Raw genomic sequence first — 20,461 nt, 5'->3', positions numbered from 1 at the left:
AAAAAACTTTTTATTTAAATGTAAGATTTGGGAAACAGATGAACTACCAAAGATTAGCATTAAAAATTAGCATGGTATATAAATCTTCACTATAACTGAAGAGACCAAAGAAACAAATGACAGACAAAAGCACTATTAAGGCTTGGTATCAGAGGACAGATGGAAACAAGAATGAAACAAAAAGGATACAAATAACTGAGTTGTTCTATGAGACTTGTAGAGTTATTCTGTAAGAGCTAATTGTTACAATAAGCACTGCCAGTAAAAACAGAGACTAAGTTATTGCCATTCTTCTGACAAGTATAAAAACTGAAGGAAATAGTCATTAATTAGAAACACTAGTTTCTAATTAATGACCACACAGTAAAGAAAATTAATGGCAATAATATTATGTACTACAATAATGTACTGGGTAATTTCTATGTGCCACACACTGGTCTCTTTACTCAAATTATCCAATTTAATTATCAAAAAACTCTGTAAGGTAAGTATTATTAGGACACCAAATCAGAAAGGTTAAATAATGACTTGCCAAAGTCATTCAGCTGGTAAGCAGTGAAGCCAGAATACAAATCGAGGCAGTCTGATTCTACAGTCCATGGACTTCATCATTCCACTATTCTGCCTTCCATCCTGTACCTTTATTATACAGAACTCCATGGTAAACTACAAAAGAATAACAACAGCAACAGGGACTCCCCTGGTGGTCCAGTGGTTAAGACTCCGTGCTCCCAATGCAGGGGGCTCAGGTTTGATCCCTGGTCAGGGAACTAAGATCCCGCATGCTAAGATCCTGCATGCCGCACCACACAGCCAAAATAAAAAAAAATTAAAAATATAAAAGAACAGCAATAGAGCACTACTTTAATGTTCTAAAACTCACCTAGCCTTACTAATATGACAGTGAATCTTGGAAACCAAGTGGATATGCCTACATGCAGATGAAGTATTAATTTTGAAAAGTAATTTTTCTACTAAAATGAAAGCAATTAAGAATTTTATTTAATAATGTAAATCTGCCAGTGCTATATATATATAAGTAAACCAATGAGAATGACTTTTTAATGAAAATCTGTGCACATAAATATAAATGCATTCTAAACTTTATACATCCAAATATATGTTTCCTCTTAACATTCACCTTAGAGAAACCATACCTCTCCCAACAACATGGCTCAAACATTTTTTCTAATTTCTCTTTTAAGTTATAAGAACTCTAAGCACAACTTTTTAATTTTATAGTCAGAGACCATGTTTAACAGTATGACTCAGTTTAATCATCTACACTAGTCAGCTGGTAAGACATCAAGTAACTTTTGGCAATGTGCAAAAATCAAACCCCAGCTTGAAAGATAGATTTATCACCTAACTTAGTCTAAAGGAATGTTTCACAGCCTCTGAAGGCAATGCAAAATCAAGAGACAAAAAAAAATTTTGAATAACAACAGCATTGTGGTAAAAAGCCAATGACAAGAGTCTCTACTTTTAAGAGAATATGTATTTGGATGTATAGGCGGTGTTATGTTCTTTAAAATTTAATTAATTTCCTTTTGATATTTGATATGTTGAGATTGAATATCTAAAAACAAAAAACTAAATTTACTCTTCCAGATCAGTTTCATGAGAATGACATAAAAGAGTTAAAGTAAGGTATTAGAGGGGCATTTTGGAACAAAACTAAATTTGAATATTTAAGTAAAATGTTTTAAAATGCCTCTTTGCTTTTAGTCGGGGATTTCCATTTTAACAGGATCTACTTTTAGATACCTAAGGCCAACACACCAAGCAGATAAAGAAACTATCATATATCGCCAAAGACAAAATAGAGACCTATAAATTATGTTAAATATACATAATACCAAATTTATTATTAAAAATAATAGGATCCCACTTATTAAGCATTTGCTATGTGCTAGGTCCTGTGCCAACACTGTCTCATTAAAACCTGAGGAAGTAGATATTATTTACCAATGAAGAAACTAAGGCTTAGAAAGGTTAAATATCTGACCCAAGGTCATATAGCTGGTAAGTGATAGAGCTACAATCTAAAACCAAGCTCTTAACTTTCCTTGCTCTACATTAGTGACTACTGACAACACACTGTATTCCTAGAATTGCACTACCACACAAATAGGTAAAACGTGCCAAATTCTTCAAACTTACTGAGGCAGAGAAAGAAGTTTATATAACTTCATTGCTATTTCTTCCTCTCTCTGCATCTATGCATTATTATAAAGTAACAATGACCCCCAACAAAAGCTCACAAGGACTTTTCAGGAATAAATGCATTATTTTTGTGGCCATTTACCTTCTAAAGAATTAAATAACTTTCATATACTATTATACGGGTGATATTATTTCATTCTATACTTCAATAACATTCACGATAACAATTTTGAGTATTGTTGTCTACAATTACAGTAGACGTACAATATAGGAGTGGTCCTATAGTTTCTCACAAATAATTTATTTCTTTCTAATTGAAAGATAGGAAAACTGGTCTAAACAATACTTTTTTACATCAAGTCACTTATTTAACTTTACAAAACTTTAGAATTTGCAAACTTCTCAATTAGCTAAAAAGTATTTCCAGGGAAATGAGCTAAAGAGATTTAAAATAGCAATAGCATATTTGAACTAAAAACACTTAAAAAGTAAGGGATATAATTAAGAATTTCATACTTTGAGCAGTTTGCACAGGTTTTCTTGGGAGGAGGTGGTAGACAGACAGGTGAAGAATATCCGATGATGCACCTTGTGGAGCAAAAGAGCTGAGTAGATCCTGTCTTATGAAATGCAGTTTGCCCCTTATAAAGCATTTTTTTGCAACCAGAACAAAAAACCTGAATAGCTACGGCTGGAACTGAAGGAAGCGATATATTTGGGCCAGATGATGCAAGAGAGAGCTGAAAGCCTGGGGTCAACTGTTGGGCTATAAAAACAAAATAAGAAAAAACAACAAAAACTGTTTTCACATCAACATGAACATATACACATTCTCTATTTTTTAGGACAAATTCCCTCAGTCTTGAAATCCAATATTGAGGCAATAACCACTCTAAAACAGGCAGCTTCAAACTTTTGAACCATGACACATGTTAGAACTACATTTCACATTATAACCCAAGAGACACACACATACATCTGTATGTGCATGTGTGTGTATATGTATATAAAATTTAATAACTGAAACAGTAGTTTCATGAAATAATATGCTTCCTTACTATATGCACCACACTCTGATATACAGTTGACCCTTAAACAACTCAGAGGTTAGGGGTGCCGACCCCACGCAGTCAAAAATCTGTGTCCTGCTATCTCTGTCTCAAAAACAAAAGAATTGATAAATGACTCATCCAAGGGCAGGAAGCTGAAACAGTCTGGATAGAATCAGGACTCAAACCCTAGTTCTTCTGATTCCACATATTGTGATCTCCAATAGAACATAAAAATGTCCCCACACTTAGTTAATTTACAGATCTGTAGAATAAAAATACAGGTACTATATTTATTGAAAAAAATCACCTGTAAGTGGAACTGCGTAGTTCAAACCCATGTTGTTCAAGGACCAACTGTAATTATATTCCACTTTTTAAAATACTGGTCAAGACCAGCTAGCCAGTTTGAAAAGCACTGCTTTGTCTAAAGGAAGAAAAAGACTTACATGAGGTACTTTCCCTCAATTCTACTGGTCAGAATATAACAAATACTGATTCTAACTAACTTACAGTTCTGTTTCTTACCAAGAGGACTGTCACTGACTGAAAAGACAGCACTAATTTTCAGTTCACTTTCTTGAGTTTTCGGCTTTGAAGCATGTACATATTCCTTAAAGAAAAAAAGAAGAGACAGAGAAATGAATACAGTGTTAGTACTGAGGAAACTAGAAATTCAAACAAAAAAATAACTGTCATATTCATCTCTTCTACATTATAGTCGTAATCACCTTCAAATACCTCAAAAGTCAAAATTTACAAGTTATTAGACTAGATTTAATCTTTTTCTTTCTTTTTTTTTGGCTGCATTGGGTCTTCGTTGCTGCACGCAGGCTTTTTCTAGTTGCGGCGAGCATTGGCTACTCTTCGTTGCGGTGGGCAGGCTTCTCATTGAGATGGCTTCTCTTGTTGCAGAGCACAGGCTCTAGGTGCACAGGCTTCAGTAGTTGTAGCACACAGGCTCAGTAGTTGTGGCTCGCGGGCTGTAGAGCACAGGCTCAGCAGTTGTGGTGCACAGGCTTAGTTGCTCCGCAGCATGTGTGATCTTCCCAGACCAGGGCTCAAACCTGTGTACCCTGCATTGGCAGGCGGATTCTTAACCACTGCACCACTAGGGAAGCCCTAGATTTAATCTTTACAAAAAGGATCTTTAGAACTGAAGAATCTTTTATGATAGTTATATCTACTTCTCAAATGTAATCTTGTTATATGGGAGTAATACACAGCTATTTCAATGCTGAGCACTACCCCTTTTATAGGCTGTGTTTATAACGGAGCAATAAATGAAATTAAATCTGAATGATTTAGAGTTTGGATCAAATTAGTAATTTTAGCCAACAGATTTGCAAGTGGCATATCTCTTAATGTCAGAAGACACGAGTTTCAATGCAATCTGCTCATTACACAAAAAATCAACACAGCCTAAATCAGGTTTACCTTTAATGTATTCTTCAAAATGCTTTAAAATAACACGTAATCATGAAAGAAATTAAAATACATATACCTAACTTGAAAAAGAGTGCCCTTTATTCTGAGATCAGAACTACCCTACATTTTGGAGCGGCGGGGGGGGGGGGTGGGTTGTTAAAACAGCCTTACATATTTCAAATAAAGTTTATTTATTTTTTTAAATGACAGTGTTCTTTTTTTTTTTAGTTATAGTATTTTATTTATTTTATTTGTGACTGCGTTGGGTCTTCGTTGCTGTGCACAGGCTTTCTCTAGTTGTGGCGAGTGGAGGCTCCTCTTCGTTGCAGTGCGCAGCCTTCTCATTGCGGTGGCTTCTCTTGTTACAGAGCACGGGCTCTAGGCGCGTGGGCTTCAGTAGTTGTGGCTCGCGGGCTCCGTAGTTGTGGTGCATGGGCTCAGTAGTTGTGGCATGCGGGCTTCAGTAGTTGTGGTTCGCGGGCTCTAGAGCGCAGGCTCAGTAATTGTGGTGCACGGGCTTAGCTGCTTCATGGCATGTGGGATCTTCCCGGACCAGGGCTCGAACCCGTGTGGCCTGCACTGGCAGGCGGATTCTTAACCACTGCGCCACCAGGGAAGCCCTTAAAGTTTTTTGGGTTTTTTTTTTTGCGGTACGCAGGCCTCTCACTGTTGTGGCCTCTCCCATTGCAGAGCACAGGCTCCGGATGTGCAGGCTCAACGGCCATGGCTCACGGGCCTAGCCGCTCTGCGGCATGTGGGATCTTCCCAGACCGGGGCACAAACCCATGTCCCCTGCATCGGCAGGTGGACTCTCAACCACTGCGCCACCAGGGAAGCCCGCCCTCAAAGTTTTTTGAAACAATGGTGATAATAAATGGTAGTTGTATTTTTAATCTCCCTGTACTTAGCAAAATAAATGACAAATTTATCGGTTCCCAAAGTTACTTTGGAATTTCTTTGGAATATTAAATGCCAAAGATTAAGAACCACTGCATTAATTTACCACTTCCCATGATGTACGTTATGGCACCAAACAAACTGCTGCCTATAAGGTAAGAATTATTGAACCTTCTTTATGGATGAGGAAAGTGAGGCTTAGAGATGTTCATCAACTTGTCCAAGGTCACAAAGATACTAAGTGCACAGATGGGAATCAAACCCAGGTCTCTCTGTTTCAAAATCCATGCTGTCTCCCTCCTAAATGTACAAATACAATATAACATAATTACTATAATGAATTCAAACTCTGGTCCCCAATGGAAATTAAGTTCCCCTGTTGTAGCTTCTCCCATCTCCTTTCACTCACAGCACTTGTCATAATACATCATATCATATTTATTTGGGTGATAATCTGTTTAATGTCTAACACCCCTCCTCCTCCCCCACACATACACTAGACCAAAAGGACCATGTCCACTAGGGACAGGGACCATATCTGTTTTTCCACCTCTGTACATTCAACACCCAGCACAGTCAACATAACAAAGAAGACTGTGGGTTCCGGGAGCAGACAGAAACAGGTGTGGTCCTGGTTTTTTTTTTTTTTTTTTTTTGCAGTGGGGTGCCCGGGCACCAACACAACTTGATACGTTTGACTGTACAGGACAATGGTTACAGCACACAAAGATTCAGAAAGACCCACTGCTTGGGCCCAACAAAAGACAATATTCGCCCTCTGAATTCACAGTCCTCGGGGCTGCAAGGAGGACAGGCTTTTTCCTACATGCCTCTGGTAGAAGGTCCATGACAGTACTCAGTAGAGCCACATCTGAGCCTAGCTGTATGCAGTGGGTGGATAAGACAGGACAGCCTCATTTCAATTACTTGGGTGCGACCCTGAAGACACAGATGTGGATGGCTGAGTTGTTGTAGATCTGGGTCAGCAGCGCTCACGTGTAAGTCTCTGGTTCCAGTTCAACGACAAGCTCCACAGTGGAGGTACTGGCACCACCTGCCGGAACCTGAAGCTGCCAGCCTGAAGCTGTAGGGCAATGTTGATGGTGCAGTTGATGGCCAGTGCATGTAGATCTCAGTGCATGAGTTCTGACCCCATGCCCGTCCGTCCAGCAGTTTCTGGCAGTGGGCCAGCTGGGCCTTAACCTCAGTCTTCATGTTGACAGAAATGTCATTGGGCTTCCGGTGCAGGCAGTGGGGAAGCCGCTTCCACAGGGTGTACTAAACCGGGTCCAGCTCAGCCTCGATGGCCCCGCGGGGCTCTCGATTTTCAGCCATGCTGTGTGCCTCCCTCCGGTCCACAGTGTCCTCCACGCGCATGTGGCCCACTCCCCTGCCAGGCCACTCAAGCATTGCGCCAACCAGCCAGAACACAGAATGCTGCCCATGACCCCAAGGCCCCAAGAAGGGGAGAAAAGGAAAGGGGTATGCCGCAGGAATGCCAGAACACTAGTGATCCCGGTTCTTAAACAAGTTATTTAATCTTTCTCAGTTTCAACTTCCTTATCTATAAAGATAATATTACCTAACCCACTGGACTAGATTTATGGGGGATAAATGATTTAATACAAATAAAGTGTGTAGTGTGATGTCTTGCAGTTAGCCAGAAGTTAAACATGATTTAAGAACAAAAATGCTAGCTCTTACTCTTTTCATAATTATGACATTGAATAAATATTTGTTGAATGAATGAATCTAAGTTAGTTCAATTCAAAGTGGACATTCAAGTTCATTCAATTCAAATGTTCTTAAACATTATACTCAAATAACAGTATTTACTTATTGGCACTTGCAAAAAGAAGAGGAAGTTAAAGTACCTATATACACCTCCTTCAACTTACCAAAAAGAACACTTAAGACTCAATAAAAAATTGTCTTACCATCAATTCAATCTCTAGTATTTTTCTAATATGCCTGTTACATTTCCCTAGTCAGTTTCTTTTACTTCATAAAGTAAACTGTTCCACACCTCCATCACTCATAAGTCCCAACCCCACATTCTTCCTGCTCAGTAATGTTTCTATTTCACCAAGAAAATAGAAGCAGCTAAGTAAGAATTCCTGCAACATTCTGATTCCCCCCCCCCCCACACCATGCCTACAAATTGATCAGCAAACTGTCCTTGAACCTTACAGGAAAAGGCAACCTTCTCAGTCATGACTAAAACAGCGCTTATGTTCAGGATCTCTTTCCCTCTCCCTTCTTACAGCACTTCATACTGATTTTGTGTATCCTCAGCCTCTCTCTATCTTGTCAACTAAAAGCAGCATGAACTGTAAAGAGGCAAAAAGGTAGTTTATTTAGGTTCTTAGAATTGTAATTCAGGGATCACAGATTCCGGAAGAACCCAGAATAGTGTCCCAGTGGAGGAAAATGGGTGGAGGTTTTTATGGGGAAAAGGAGGAAGCTCACACAGGCTTACACAAGCTGTTTACCAAGAATTTGGATTGGACGATAAAACTGTTCTGTTCATACGATTGGGTTATCAAGCACGTCTCATCCATTACTAGGGAAAGGTATGGTTTCCTTAGTCCAGAAAGAGTCCAGTTCTCAGCATTGTTCTTTCCTTTTGGCAACTCAGCAACTATTCAGCAGTTTTATGTTAGAGAGTTCAGCAAAAGTTCAGCATGGGCAGCAAATGTGGAGATCCTCAAGACAGTCTCAGTCATTCTTGCCTTTGTTCCTTTCACAACCTCCATATAGGTTTCTTCCCTTCGGCTTACAAGGAACCTATTCCCTAAGGAACTACTGCCCTCTCTTCTCTCTCCCTTTACAACCGAACTTAGAGAAAAAGTATTCCATTCTTTCTCTACTTCCTCACTTCGATTCCCTCCTGAACACAATGCAATCAGGCTACTGCTTCAACTGAAGGTGTTTTAAGATAACCGATCATCTCACTATTGTGTAATTCAACAAACAATTTTAGGCTTTATCTTACTTGGCTTCTCAGATACATCTGACACTGCCAATGATTCCACTGGTTGTCTTCGGATTATGTTATTACTTCAATTCATCATTACTATTTCTTAGTATCCTTCATTGATCTTATATTCACCCCTGAAGTCAATGGTTCCAAATTCAGTGGCATCAGAAGCCCCTAAAAGTCTTATTAAGACATAGAGTGTTGGGTTTCAGCCTCAGAATTTCTGATTCAGCAGGTCTGGAGCAGGGCCCAAGAATATACGTTTTTAACAAGTTCCCAGGTAATGATGAGGCTGCTGCTTGAGGGACTACTTTGAAGCCATTTTGAAGCACTAAATTAATCTAGTTCCCAGCTTTCTATCCTGAGCTCTACTCTCTTTTCTCTACTTTTGTTCCCTGAACAATCTCATCCACCTTCATGACTTCAACTATCACCTATATAGGGTCATCAGATATAGCAAATAAAAATATAAAATGACCAGTTAAATTTGAATTTCAAATAAACAACAAATAATTCTTTAGTATAAGTAAGTCCCAAACATTGCATGTAACATACTTATATGAAAAAATATTCATTGTTCATTTGGTAGTCAAATTTAACTGAGCATTCTACATTTTTATCTGGCAACACTATACCTACAGGTAGATAACTCTCTCATCTCTAAATACCACATCCATATGGGCAAATGCCTCCCAGTGCAAATTACCACTTGAATGTCCCACGAGCCCCTTAACACAACAGATTCCAACACTTATTACTTCCCCCCAAATCCTGTTCCTAGCCCCTCAGTAAATGGTACTGTCACAAACTCAACTTACTGAAGCCAGAAACCTCTTGAGTATTCCTGGATCCTCCTTGACCCTCATACTTCATTTGCTATCTCTAAGTTGGATCAATTCTACCTGAACATCTAAAATCTATTCTCTTCTCCCACTTTACTAGTGAAATACTCAACCACTAAACACACCACATTCTCTCACCCCTCCATGACTTGGCACATGCTCTTCTCTGTCTGAAGCTCTTCATCAATTGCTATTAACTCAAGCGCTACCCATCCTGTGAAGCCTTCCTCTCCTCCCTAGACAGACATAAGGGATCCTTTCCCTGTGCTCCCAATGCACCTTACACAATATTTAAAATTACAGTAATTACATAATACTGTGATTTTATATCTGTATAGAAGTGGCACAAAGCAACAGAAAGAATATATGCTTGAAGCCAGTCAAAACTAAGTTCCTATTCTAGTTCTGATGCTTCCTTTGAGTTTGTAAGTTACTTAACCTGTCCTTCCCTCAGTTCCCTCCTTTGTAAAATGGGGTAAGGATACTTCCCTCCTATGTTTGTAGAGTTTAAATGAGAATAGGTAAGACATATGTAGCATACCTTCTGGCAGGGAGAAGTCACCCAGCAAATAATTACCTCTCCCATTTCCATACCTTTATTCCCCCTTACTATCAATTCTCTTGAGAGCAGAGGCCCTATCTTTTCATCTTTGTAGCTCCTCTGAAAACAAAATAACTAACAAAGCTTAGCATCCTAGTTAAGGGTTTGGGCTCTTGAACCAGACTGCCTGGGTTCAAATGCTAACTCACCCATTTACTAGTTGTGTTACATTTAGTTTAGCAAGTTACCATCTGTGTCTCTGTTTCCTTGTATGTAAAGTGGGAATAATAACATACTTAACTCGTAGGGTTGTAAGCGTCACATGTAAACTGCTTACAATGGTGTTCAACAAGTGCTTTAGGTTATATAAACAGGAATAAAAGTCACTGAACGACTGAATGAGAGCTCAACTATAGCTTTAATATCCAGAACAGACCCTTAGTATATCATAAAATACTCAACTTTTCAATTTTTTGTCTATTTTCCAATATTCAAATACGACATGAAAAATTGCACATACTATTTGTTCAATTGGCTTTTCCACCATAGGTCACACTCTCAATCATGAAAAATTATAGCCTATTCACCTTGAAGCATTAATATAAACCAAAAGGAACTAAGTAGGTCCCTATCCACTTAAATTTACAATGTAAGCTGTTAACGGGATTTTCATTATCACAATTTTTATACAGAAAGAATACTCAATTAACTCACAGTACAATATTTCTTAAATTTTTATACTACAGGCAAGGTACGATGAAAGAAATATTGGATCTGGAATTTTAAAAAACTGGTTTTGTATCCCAGCTTTGCCATGAGACCTTGGTGAAGTCACTTATTCCTTCAGGCTCAGTTTCCTCATCTGTGAAACACAGCCTCTTTTATTTTGATTATTGAGCATGTGCCAGTCATTGTGCAAGGAACTGAGATCAAATAAGACGAGACCCAGGAAACCAAATTCATTGACCTCCAGATGCCATAATAAATGTAAAAGCACTACATGATTTAAAAAAAAAGACAGAGAAAGAATGGCTAATTCTACCTGAGTGACAGTTAAACTATATCTTAAAAGAGGAGGAACTTTTTGCCAAGCTAAAGTATCCAGTTTAGGATACACAGGCAGAAGAAATGGCATGTGCAAAGGCAAGGAAATAAAAATCAACAGAATATACCTTCCTGTGAAATGCAAATAGTTTGCAGGAGCATAGATTAGAAAAGGTGGGAAGCACTACTGGGCATATATCCTGAGAAGACCATAATTCAAAAAGAGTCATGTACCACAATGTTCATTGCAGCTCTATTTACAATAGCCAGGACATGGAAGCAACCTAAGTGTCCATCAACAGATGAATGGATAAAGAAGATGTGGCACATATATACAATGGAATATTACTCAGCCATAAAAAGAAACGAAATTGAGTTATTTGTAGTGAGGTGGATGGACCTAGAGTCCGTCATACAGAGTGAAGTCAGAAAGAGAAAAACAAATACCGTATGCTATCACATATATATGGAATCTTAAAAAAAAAAAAAAAAAAGGTTCTGAAGAACCTAGGGGTAGGACAGGAATAAAGACACAGACATAGAGAATGGACTTGAGGACATGGGGAGGGGGAAGGGTAAGCTGGGACGAAGTGAGAGAGTGGCATTGACATATACACATTACCAAATGTAAAACAGATAGCTAACGGGAAGCAGCCACATAGCACAGGGAGATCAGCTCGGTGCTTTGTGTTCACCTAGAGGGGTGGGTTAGGGAGGGTGGGAGGGAGATGCAAGAGGGAGGAGCTATGGGGATATATATTTATGTATAGCTGATTCACTTTGTTATACAGCAGAAACTAACACACCACTGTAAAGCAATTATACTCCAATAAAGATGTTAAAAAAAAAAAGAAAGAAAAAAAAGGTGGGAAGGATGAGTGACGACACTGAAGAGGAAAACAAAGGCCTAAACATGGATAGTTCGGATGCCACACTAAAAAGTTTATGTTTTATCCCTCATGAGGAGACAGGGTCTTTAAAGAGAGCAGTGTCATCAGATCTATAAAGAGCACCATAGTGCTCTTTCCCTGTTGCTGGGGAATTGCATGGGAGGTAGAGGCACCGGTGCATTCAAGATTCGGCTCCACCCATAACCCATTGCTGTGGCCATAACCCACCGCCTTGGTGGAGGAAAGCATTTCCACTGGAGGTGTAATGGACATTAATACTGCTTTACAAGAGATGCTGAAGACCACCCTCATCCAGGACAGCCTAGCATGTGGGATTCCAAAGCTGCCAAAGCCTTAGACAAGTGCCAATCCCATCTCTGTGTGCTTGCATCCAATTCTGATGAGCTTATGTCAAGTTGGTAAAGGCCCTTGTACTGAATGACAAATCAACCTAATTAAGGTTGATGGTAACAAGAAACTAGGGGAATGGGTAGGCCTCTGTAAAACTGACAGACAGGAAAATCCCTGTAAAGCGGATGGTTGCAGTTGTGTGGTGGTTAAGCAAAGAGTCTCAGGCCAAGGATGTCATTAAGGAGTACTTCTAATAGAAGAAATGATCAAATTAAAAACTTGGCTCTTGTTCCTCAAAAAAAAAAAAAAAAAAAAATCACTATACAGAGTTTTGGTGAGATATGTGACTGAAGACATGACGATGAATAGGAAACTGTTATAAAAGTCCAGATGAGAAATAATAAAACAGGGAGGAAAGGGCAAGGTAAAAAAAATATTCTTAAAAGGCAGAACCCACAAAACTTGACAAACAAATGGTTACTTCTGGCAAAAAAAGAGAAAGAATTTACCATCTGGAGGGAAAATAAGTGTCATGGATACCACCATCCCCCACCCCACATCCTGTAGACACTACCTCAGAACCCTTCGCAGCACAGCATTTTAGGAAGGCGTGGAGTGGATGAACAAGACAACATCTACTTGACATCCCTGTCCTGGAATGACACTGCCTTTGAGATAATAAGAGAAATAGAGTATTATCACTATGACTTATTTTATTATTTATATTTTCAATATTATTGATTTGCTTATGCAATGAAGCCAATAACTAGAGTATAAAGCAAAAGAACTGTCCATGAAGGAAAAAAAAATCATTTTTTGCCAAAACAACTAACTGGTCTCTCCACACTAATCTCCACAGATTTCCAATCTGGGTCCCTAAAAGGTAGCCATATGATCTTTCCAAACATGTTTATCTTATTCTCCCAAGTAAAACCCTACAATGGCTTCCCAAAGCTCTCAGGAGAAGACCAAAATTCGTAACAAGGTCCACAAGGTTCTGCATAATCTGGCCCCAAACTACTTACACTGCCTCATCCTAGAAGTAGGATAGCATAGGCTCTGAAGTCTGATACCTGGGTTTGAATCCAATCTTTGCTATTTATGAGCTGTGATCTGTGGTAAACTGCTTGACCTCTTTGTACCTGGTTTCCTCATCTCTAAAATGGGGATAATAATATGGTTGTGAGAATGGTGCCTGGCACAGTCTAAGTACATATAAGTGTTAATAGTAATAAGTTAGTATTTATAAGATCATGTTATTATGATATAATATACTCTACATATTGACATATTAATATCACTATTAGTATTGTTATTATGATCATCATTATCATCGTTATCACCATTTTTGCACCTCTTCTGTTCCAGGCCCACTGGTCCTGCAGTCCTTCAAAAGAACCAAGCATCTTCCCAAATCAGAGCTTTCCTGTATGGAGATTACTCTACCTGGAACACTCTCCTCCATGCCTTCACCTAGTCAATTCATTCTTCATAATGCGGCTGACAAATCCTTCTCTAGCCCCCTGCCCCCAATCAAAACTAGGTCAGATTCCCCATTTCAGGCTTTTCTTCCACAGCACTTGTCTTAGTTTGTAATTATATATATCATGTGATCAATTACTTGTGTAATGTCTATCTCCTCTACTAACCTGCAAGCTCTATGAAGGAAGGGACTAAACTGATTTTGCTCACTCCTGGATCCCCAGAGCCTGGCATAGAGTAGACCACAAATACTTACAGAATAAATGGAAACTACTATCAGATACAAGAGAGCTTTTTAAAAAGGTACCAATGGAAAAAGGGTAATACACATTACTTTCTTCCCACAAAAAGAAATATAATAGAGTTACCAAGATATTTTTTCATTCAAAGAGCAGAATAGGTGATTTACTCATCTAATGGGGAAAAAATCAGTTTGGGTTACCTTACAAGTCAGAAACTAACTAAAAATTTGAATTCACCAGGTAGAAAGGAAGACATTTTTTAAAATTTAAAATAAATATGAAATGCTTACTTGAGCATTGTCAGGTTCTTCTTTAATTTTGTCCAGAAGCCCCCGCTGCGGTGCCATTGCTTTGCCACATTCACCATCCAAAGGTTCTTTCATTCTAATTTTTTAGGTAAAGGAATTCCCCGGTCTAAAACTAATAGATTTCTTCTTGGTGATGGATAGTTGGATTCCTAAAACACAACATAAAGGATTGGTACTCAGGCTTTTTTTTTTTTTTTCATGTTTATCTATATCAAAAGCTTTGTTTTGAGCACAAGGTTTTAGGGCTAAGCATTTGGAAAAAAAACAACTCTTCTGGGGCCATGACTCTTCTCCTTTCTTCCTGCCTTCTGCTTCTTTGGTAGCTGCCTTCACATAAAGTCTTACAGCAATAGCTCCCGCTTCCCTGATAGCTTTAAAGACAAATACTCTGGTCTTTTATACGTTGAAAGTTACTGAGGTAATTAGACTGGCAGACCAACACGTGAGAGAACGTTACCAAGCTCTTAGAAGAAAGGACTCAGAAATACTGTTTCTGAGTCCATGAGAATTAGTACTTGGAGGCCCACCTCAGCTTACATTTCTCAAAATGGGGTACACCAAACTCCCCACCCCCACCTCTAACTCAGCCTTCACTAGAGGCCTCCATAAGGGCCCCAACTCTCGGCTTAAAGATAGATAAGAGCGCAAGTTGCCACCACAAATGAACAGGTATGCCCTTACGTAAAGTGGACCACCTGCAGGGTCTCACGAAGGCCATGCCCAGGAATGAGCCCCTCTGAGATCCGCTTCCCAATCTCCTTCTTGTAAACAAGATTAGTCATTCAGCGGACTTCCCTTCCCCTAAACAGGACGTAGTACACCTAAAGCAAAAAGGAAACTCTCCAAAGTTGTCTTTACCCAAACAGGCAAGCCAGACATGGAAATGGGCAACTGGCTTAATAACCAGTGCGAGGGATGAGAATTTAGGACTACCTGCCACAGTTACAACAATCTATGGGCTCTCGTGTCGTAATCGCTCCCAAAATCTCGTCCCCACCAATAATTCCCACGCCTGTCACAGGGTACAAACGCTGCAACGTTGTATCTTTCGGAGAGAACGCGACCCGCAAATGCCTGTCAGCGTGTCCCTGCAGCGAAACCGCAACGCCCGACTGCGCTGCTTCCGCCCAGCGCCCGCCTCGTCACGTGGCGCGGCCGCCGCCCCGCCCCACGCGGCCCCTCCCGCTGCTACCGGCCGCGCTCACCTTCTGGTGGCTTCCCTGCTCCCGGGGAGCACCGACCGGGGAAGGAGGAGTAGAACCCAAGGCCCCCACCCTGGGACGAAGATTATTTTCTCTTACGGGAATTTTTCCGCCTAATCCATCGCAACGCAACACCCGGACAACTGCGCGTGCGCAACCCTGGTCTCCGCCCCCTTTCCCATTATGCTCCAGACCTGAGCTGAGTGGATTTCCCAGCATTCCTCTTTCCTCAGTTATGGTTGACTTCTTAAAGAGACCAAAACCCAATGGTGAGAAGATAGAGGAAGAGGTTGGGAAGAAACTAAGGGGCGTAAGATGACGCTGTTAAGTGCCCTGCACCATTCTTTATTGCCCATGTCTGGAAAGGTGACCTGCCAAGAGAACATGAATAAATAATAGCTGATATTTATTAAGCCAAGTGTTTGGTAAACACTTGATATGAATCTTTCCACTTAATGCTCACCACAACTCCAAGAGGTACAATTTTTGTCTGGGAGCTGTAAATGAAGACATCAACTTGTTCAAAGTCAAGATTTGATGTGTTTTCACTCAACATTGTTTTGGAGATACATCTATGATCTGTGAGGCTGTCGTTTATTTGTTTTGACTGCTGTATAGTATTCCACTTTATGAATGCGCTGCAGTTTAACTGTCTACTTCTGATGGACATTTGAGTTATTTCCAATGTTCGGCCATTAGGAATAATAGTGCTGTGAACATTCCTGCCTCTTGTGACACATATGCTAGGTTTATACCTAGCAGTGAAATTGCTTGTTGTGTATATATGAAACTTAAGTGGATAATTTCAAACAACTTTAGAAAGTGGTTGTTTCAGTTTGTACTTCCACCAGCCATTTATAAGAATTCCATTTGCCCCACATCCTTGCCAGTAATTACTACTGTACATCTTTTTAATTTTAGCCATTCTGGTGGGGGTATAGTGGTATCTCGTTGTGATTTTACTTTGGATTTCCCAGATTTCTAATGAGGTTGAACCCATTTTCATGTTTTTTGATATATGGATAGCCTATTTTATGAAGTGCCTGTTCAAGTCTCTTACTCATTTTTGTATTGGACTGTCTGCCATTTTCTTATGGATATAAATTCTGGTGTCCTTTGATGAACATAAAAGACCTTTATGCTTAGTGTTTCTTGTGTCCTGTCAAGAAATATTTTCCTACCAAAGGTTCTGATTGACTTATGGAATTGTTATTACTTTGTCTTTCTCATTTAGATCTACAATCCATCTAAAATTGTATCTTCTGTATGCTGTGAAGTAAGTCAGGTTTCATTTTTCCATGTGAATGTTAAACTGATTAAGTGCTATTGTTTAAAAGTCTGTGCTTTCCCCCACTGTTCTTTATCATCACCTGTATATATATAAGTTGTCATAAATGCGGGTTTGTTTGAAGACTAGGTAATCTATTCCTTTTGTCTCTTTTTGTGGAAATATCACACTGTCTTTATTTCTGTAGTAGCTTTATAATAAAACTTGATATCTGGTAGAAAAAGTCCTTTGTCCCATTGTGTTCTTCAAGACTGTCTTGGCTTTTCTTGGTCCTTTGCATATTTATATACATTTTAGAATCATCTTGCCAAATGTGACAAAATTTTCCTTATAAATTTTAGAATCAGCAAGGATTTTGTTTACTACTACACTAAGGCTGTAGACCTGTTTTGGAGAATTGCCATTTGTTATTCACTGTGTTGAATTGTTTCCCCCAAAAAAATATGTTGAAGTACTAACCCTCAGAATGTGACCTCATTTGGGAATACAGTTGTTGCAGATGTAATTATTTAAGACAAGGTCATATTGGAGTAGGGTTGGCCTTAATCAAGTATGACTGGTGTCCTTATAAGAAGAGATGTAGAGATGGACACATGAAGGGAGAACACCAGTTGATAATTGGGGCAGAGATTGAAGTGCTGCAACTGCAAGCCAAGGAATGTCAAGGGTTGGTGTTAAACACAAGAAACTAGAAGAGGTAAGGAAAGATTCTCCCATACAGATTTCAAAGAGAGAATGGCCCTACTGAAACCTTGATTTTAGCCTTCAAGCCTCCCGAACTATGAGACAATAAATTTTTATTAGTAACACTTTATGACAGCAGGCCCAGGAAACTAAGATAGCATTATATAGGGTTGACTCCTCCAATCCATGAAAATGGTATATCTCTCCATTTATTTAAATGCCTGTAATTTAATATTGTTTTGTAGTTTTTAAGTATAGAGAGCTAACATCCTTTTAAGATGTTTTTCTGGATCTTTGATATTTTATGTCATTTTAAATGGTAAAATTTCATTTTCTAATAGTTCATTTCAATTGTAGAACTACAATTGACTTTTGTATGTTGGTCTTGAAGCCAGCACAATTGCTAAATTCATTTATTAATTCTAACAGTTTATCTATATATTTTTTAAAATTTTTTTAGTTTTCCAACTATGTAGAGAATAATGACAAATCATCTCTTCCTTTCCAAACAGATGACTTTTATTTATATAATTTTCTTGCCTTATTGTGCTGGCTAAAACCTCTAGCAATGTGTTAAATGGAAATAGTGACATTGGGCATCTGTATCTTCTTCCTGCTATGTTGCTTTCAACATAAAACCATTAAATACTATATTTGCTTTAGAATTTTTGCAGTCACCTGTGGGGGGTTAAATATGTTGTATTGTTTGCAACTCCTCCCATCAAGAAAGGGAGTCTATTTCCCTACCCCTTGTTTCTGGGTTGGGCCTTGTGAATTATCTTGACTTATAGAGTATTACAGAACCGATGTCATGTGAATTCTCAAGCATAGGCCTTATAGTCCTTGCAGCTTCTGGTTTTTCTTTTGGCTGCACTGGGTCTTTGTTGCTGCACATGAGCTTTCTCTAGTTGTAGCAAGTGGGAGCTACTCTTTGTTGCAGTGTGCGGGCTTCTCATTGAGGTGGCTTCTCTTGTTGTGGAGCACAGGCTCTAGGCCCACGGGCTTCAGTAGTTGTGGCACGCAGCCTCAGTAGTCGTCGCTTGTGGGCTCTAGAATGCAGGCTCAGTAGTTGTGGCACACAGGTTTAGTTGCTCCATGGCATGTGGGATCTTCCCAGACCAGGGCTCAAACCTGTGTCCCCTGCATTGGCAGGCAGATTCTTAACCATTGTGCCACCAGGGAAGTCCCACATCTTCTGCTTTTACTTTCTTGGAACATTCCTACAACATATCAAAGTTAGATGGGTTAAACTACTGAATGATGAAAAGTCATGCAAAGAGTGGCCCCATGGCCAGCACCAAGGCCCCATACCTGTGAGTGGAACCATCTTAGATCCTCCAGGTTGCTAGCTGACTGCAGCTTCATGAGCAAGCTCAGGCAGAAGAATTGCCTAACTAAGCCCAAATTGTAGAATCACAAGTAAGTAAATGGTTTTTGTTTTAAGTAAATAACTTCTGGGCTGCTTTGTTATTTAGCAATAGGTATCTGTTCCAGAATTAATATCTAGAAGTGGAGTACTGCCAATCCTAAAACCTAAAACATACAACATTGGCTTTGGGACCAGGCAGCAGGCAGGGTCTGGAAAGACAGCAAGGAAACTCTTAGTGGAGTCTGGAAGAGCAGTCAAGAAATTGTTACTGGAGGCTAGAAAAAGACTAACCAGTGTTATGTAGTGACAAAATGTTTGGCAGTGCTGCCACCTGTACTAACTTAGAAGATAGAAAATGTACTTAATGAACTTGTGGACCTAGATTAGGGGATTTCCAGAAAGAATACTAAAAGTGCCTATTGATTTATTTTAACCATCTGTGATAAGCTATTGTAAAAGAGAAATAAGCTAAAGAAGGAACTATTTTGTTTTCAAGCAGAAATTAGACAAAATATAAAGGGTCCAGGACAGTCTCTCCAGCTAGCACAATATCATCAAAATAAGAAATGGCGGGGGACTTCCCTGGTGGTCCAGTGGCTAAGACTCTGTGCTCCCAATGTAGGGGGCCTGGGTTCGATCCCGGGTCAGGGAACTAGATCCCACATGCCGCAACTAAGAGTTGGCATGGGCTTCCCTGGTGGTGCAGTGATTAAGAATCCACCTGCCAATGCAGGGGACACGGGTTCGAGCCCTGGTCTGGGAAGATCCCACATGCCGCGGGGCAACTGGGCCCATGAGCCACAACTACTGAGCCTGCACGTCTGGAGCCTGTGCTCCGCAAGAAGAGAGGCCGCGAAAGTGAGAGGCCCGTGCACCACGATGAAGAGTGGCCCCCGCTCGCCGCAACTAGAGAAAGCCCTCGCACAGAAACGAAGACCCAACACAGCCAAAAATAAATAAATAAATAAATAGATAGATTGGGCGTATCTTGTAAGTGGCTCTCACAGAATGGGTTTCTTTTTTAAAAAATTTTAATAGCTTTATTAAGATATAATTCACAAAAAAAAGATATAATTCACATACCATACAATATACCCATTTAAAGTGTACAATTCGGGACTTCCCTAGCAGTCCAGTGGTTAAGACTTTGCGCTTCCACTACAGGGGGCATAAGTTCTATCCCTGGTCGGGGAAGTAAGATCCCACGTGCCACATGGCACAGCCAAATAAATAAATAAAAATAAAATGTACAATTCAATGGATTTTGTGTATTCACAAAATTGTGCGATCATTACCACAATCAACATCAGAACATTTTCATCACCCCAAAAAGAAACCCTGTATCTATTAGCCATCACTCCTCATTTCCTCCCAACTCCTAGGCAACTACCAGTCTACTTTATTTCTCTATAGATCTGCCTATTCTAAACATTTTTTATAAATAGAATCATACAACATGTGGTCTTTTGTGACTGACTTCTTTCACTTAGCATGTTTTCAAGGTTCATCCACATTTCAGCATGTATCAGTATTTTATTCTTATTGCCAATTAATATGGATGGATTACCATATTTTATTTATCCATTTATCATTTAATGGACTTTTGATTGTAATGAATAATGCTGCTATGTACAATCAGGTGCAAGTTCTTATGTGGACATAGGTTTTTATTTCTCTTGGGTATATACCTAAGAATGG

General features: G+C 39.5%; 1 protein-coding gene, 1 long non-coding RNA gene and 2 pseudogenes across 21 annotated transcripts in view; 2 read left to right on the top strand and 2 right to left on the bottom strand.

Annotated features, from left to right (window-relative positions):
- The window catches only part of LOC141276486 (uncharacterized), a 42,700-nt gene extending 29,078 nt beyond the window's left edge, over positions 1-13,622 (top strand). Inside the window, exon 3 of the long non-coding RNA XR_012326113.1 lies at positions 13,557-13,622. This is a non-coding gene — a long non-coding RNA (uncharacterized lncRNA). The remainder of the gene's footprint in view (positions 1-13,556) is intronic.
- ZMYM6 (zinc finger MYM-type containing 6) overlaps positions 1-15,564 on the bottom strand; it is a 44,832-nt gene extending 29,268 nt beyond the window's left edge. For 4 of the 20 annotated variants that reach the window (XR_004521732.2, XM_033838334.2, XM_033838342.2 and 1 more), the window contains exons 1-5: positions 15,154-15,329; positions 14,203-14,369; positions 12,763-12,856; positions 3,744-3,828; positions 2,683-2,932 (exon numbers count right to left, since the gene is read on the bottom strand). Coding sequence is in view for 19 of the 20 variants with exons in the window: in XM_033838334.2 (XP_033694225.1) it covers positions 2,683-2,932; positions 3,744-3,828; positions 12,763-12,856; positions 14,203-14,279 (506 nt within the window). In the remaining variant the exon portion in view is untranslated. The other 16 variants (XM_033838260.2, XM_073792220.1, XM_033838272.2 and 13 more) reach the window with 16 other exon arrangements.
- Positions 5,847-12,753, bottom strand: LOC109550419 (ribonuclease P protein subunit p20-like; annotated as a pseudogene).
- LOC109550351 (small ribosomal subunit protein eS12-like) lies at positions 12,064-12,442 on the top strand (annotated as a pseudogene).
- Positions 15,565-20,461: the final 4,897 nt, after the last annotated feature.

The sequence above is a fragment of the Tursiops truncatus genome, chromosome 1, assembly GCF_011762595.2.
Source record: "Tursiops truncatus isolate mTurTru1 chromosome 1, mTurTru1.mat.Y, whole genome shotgun sequence".
NCBI lineage: Eukaryota > Metazoa > Chordata > Mammalia > Artiodactyla > Delphinidae > Tursiops > Tursiops truncatus.
Note: the sequence above shows the minus strand (reverse complement) of the source record. Positions and strands in the feature narration are given on the sequence as shown.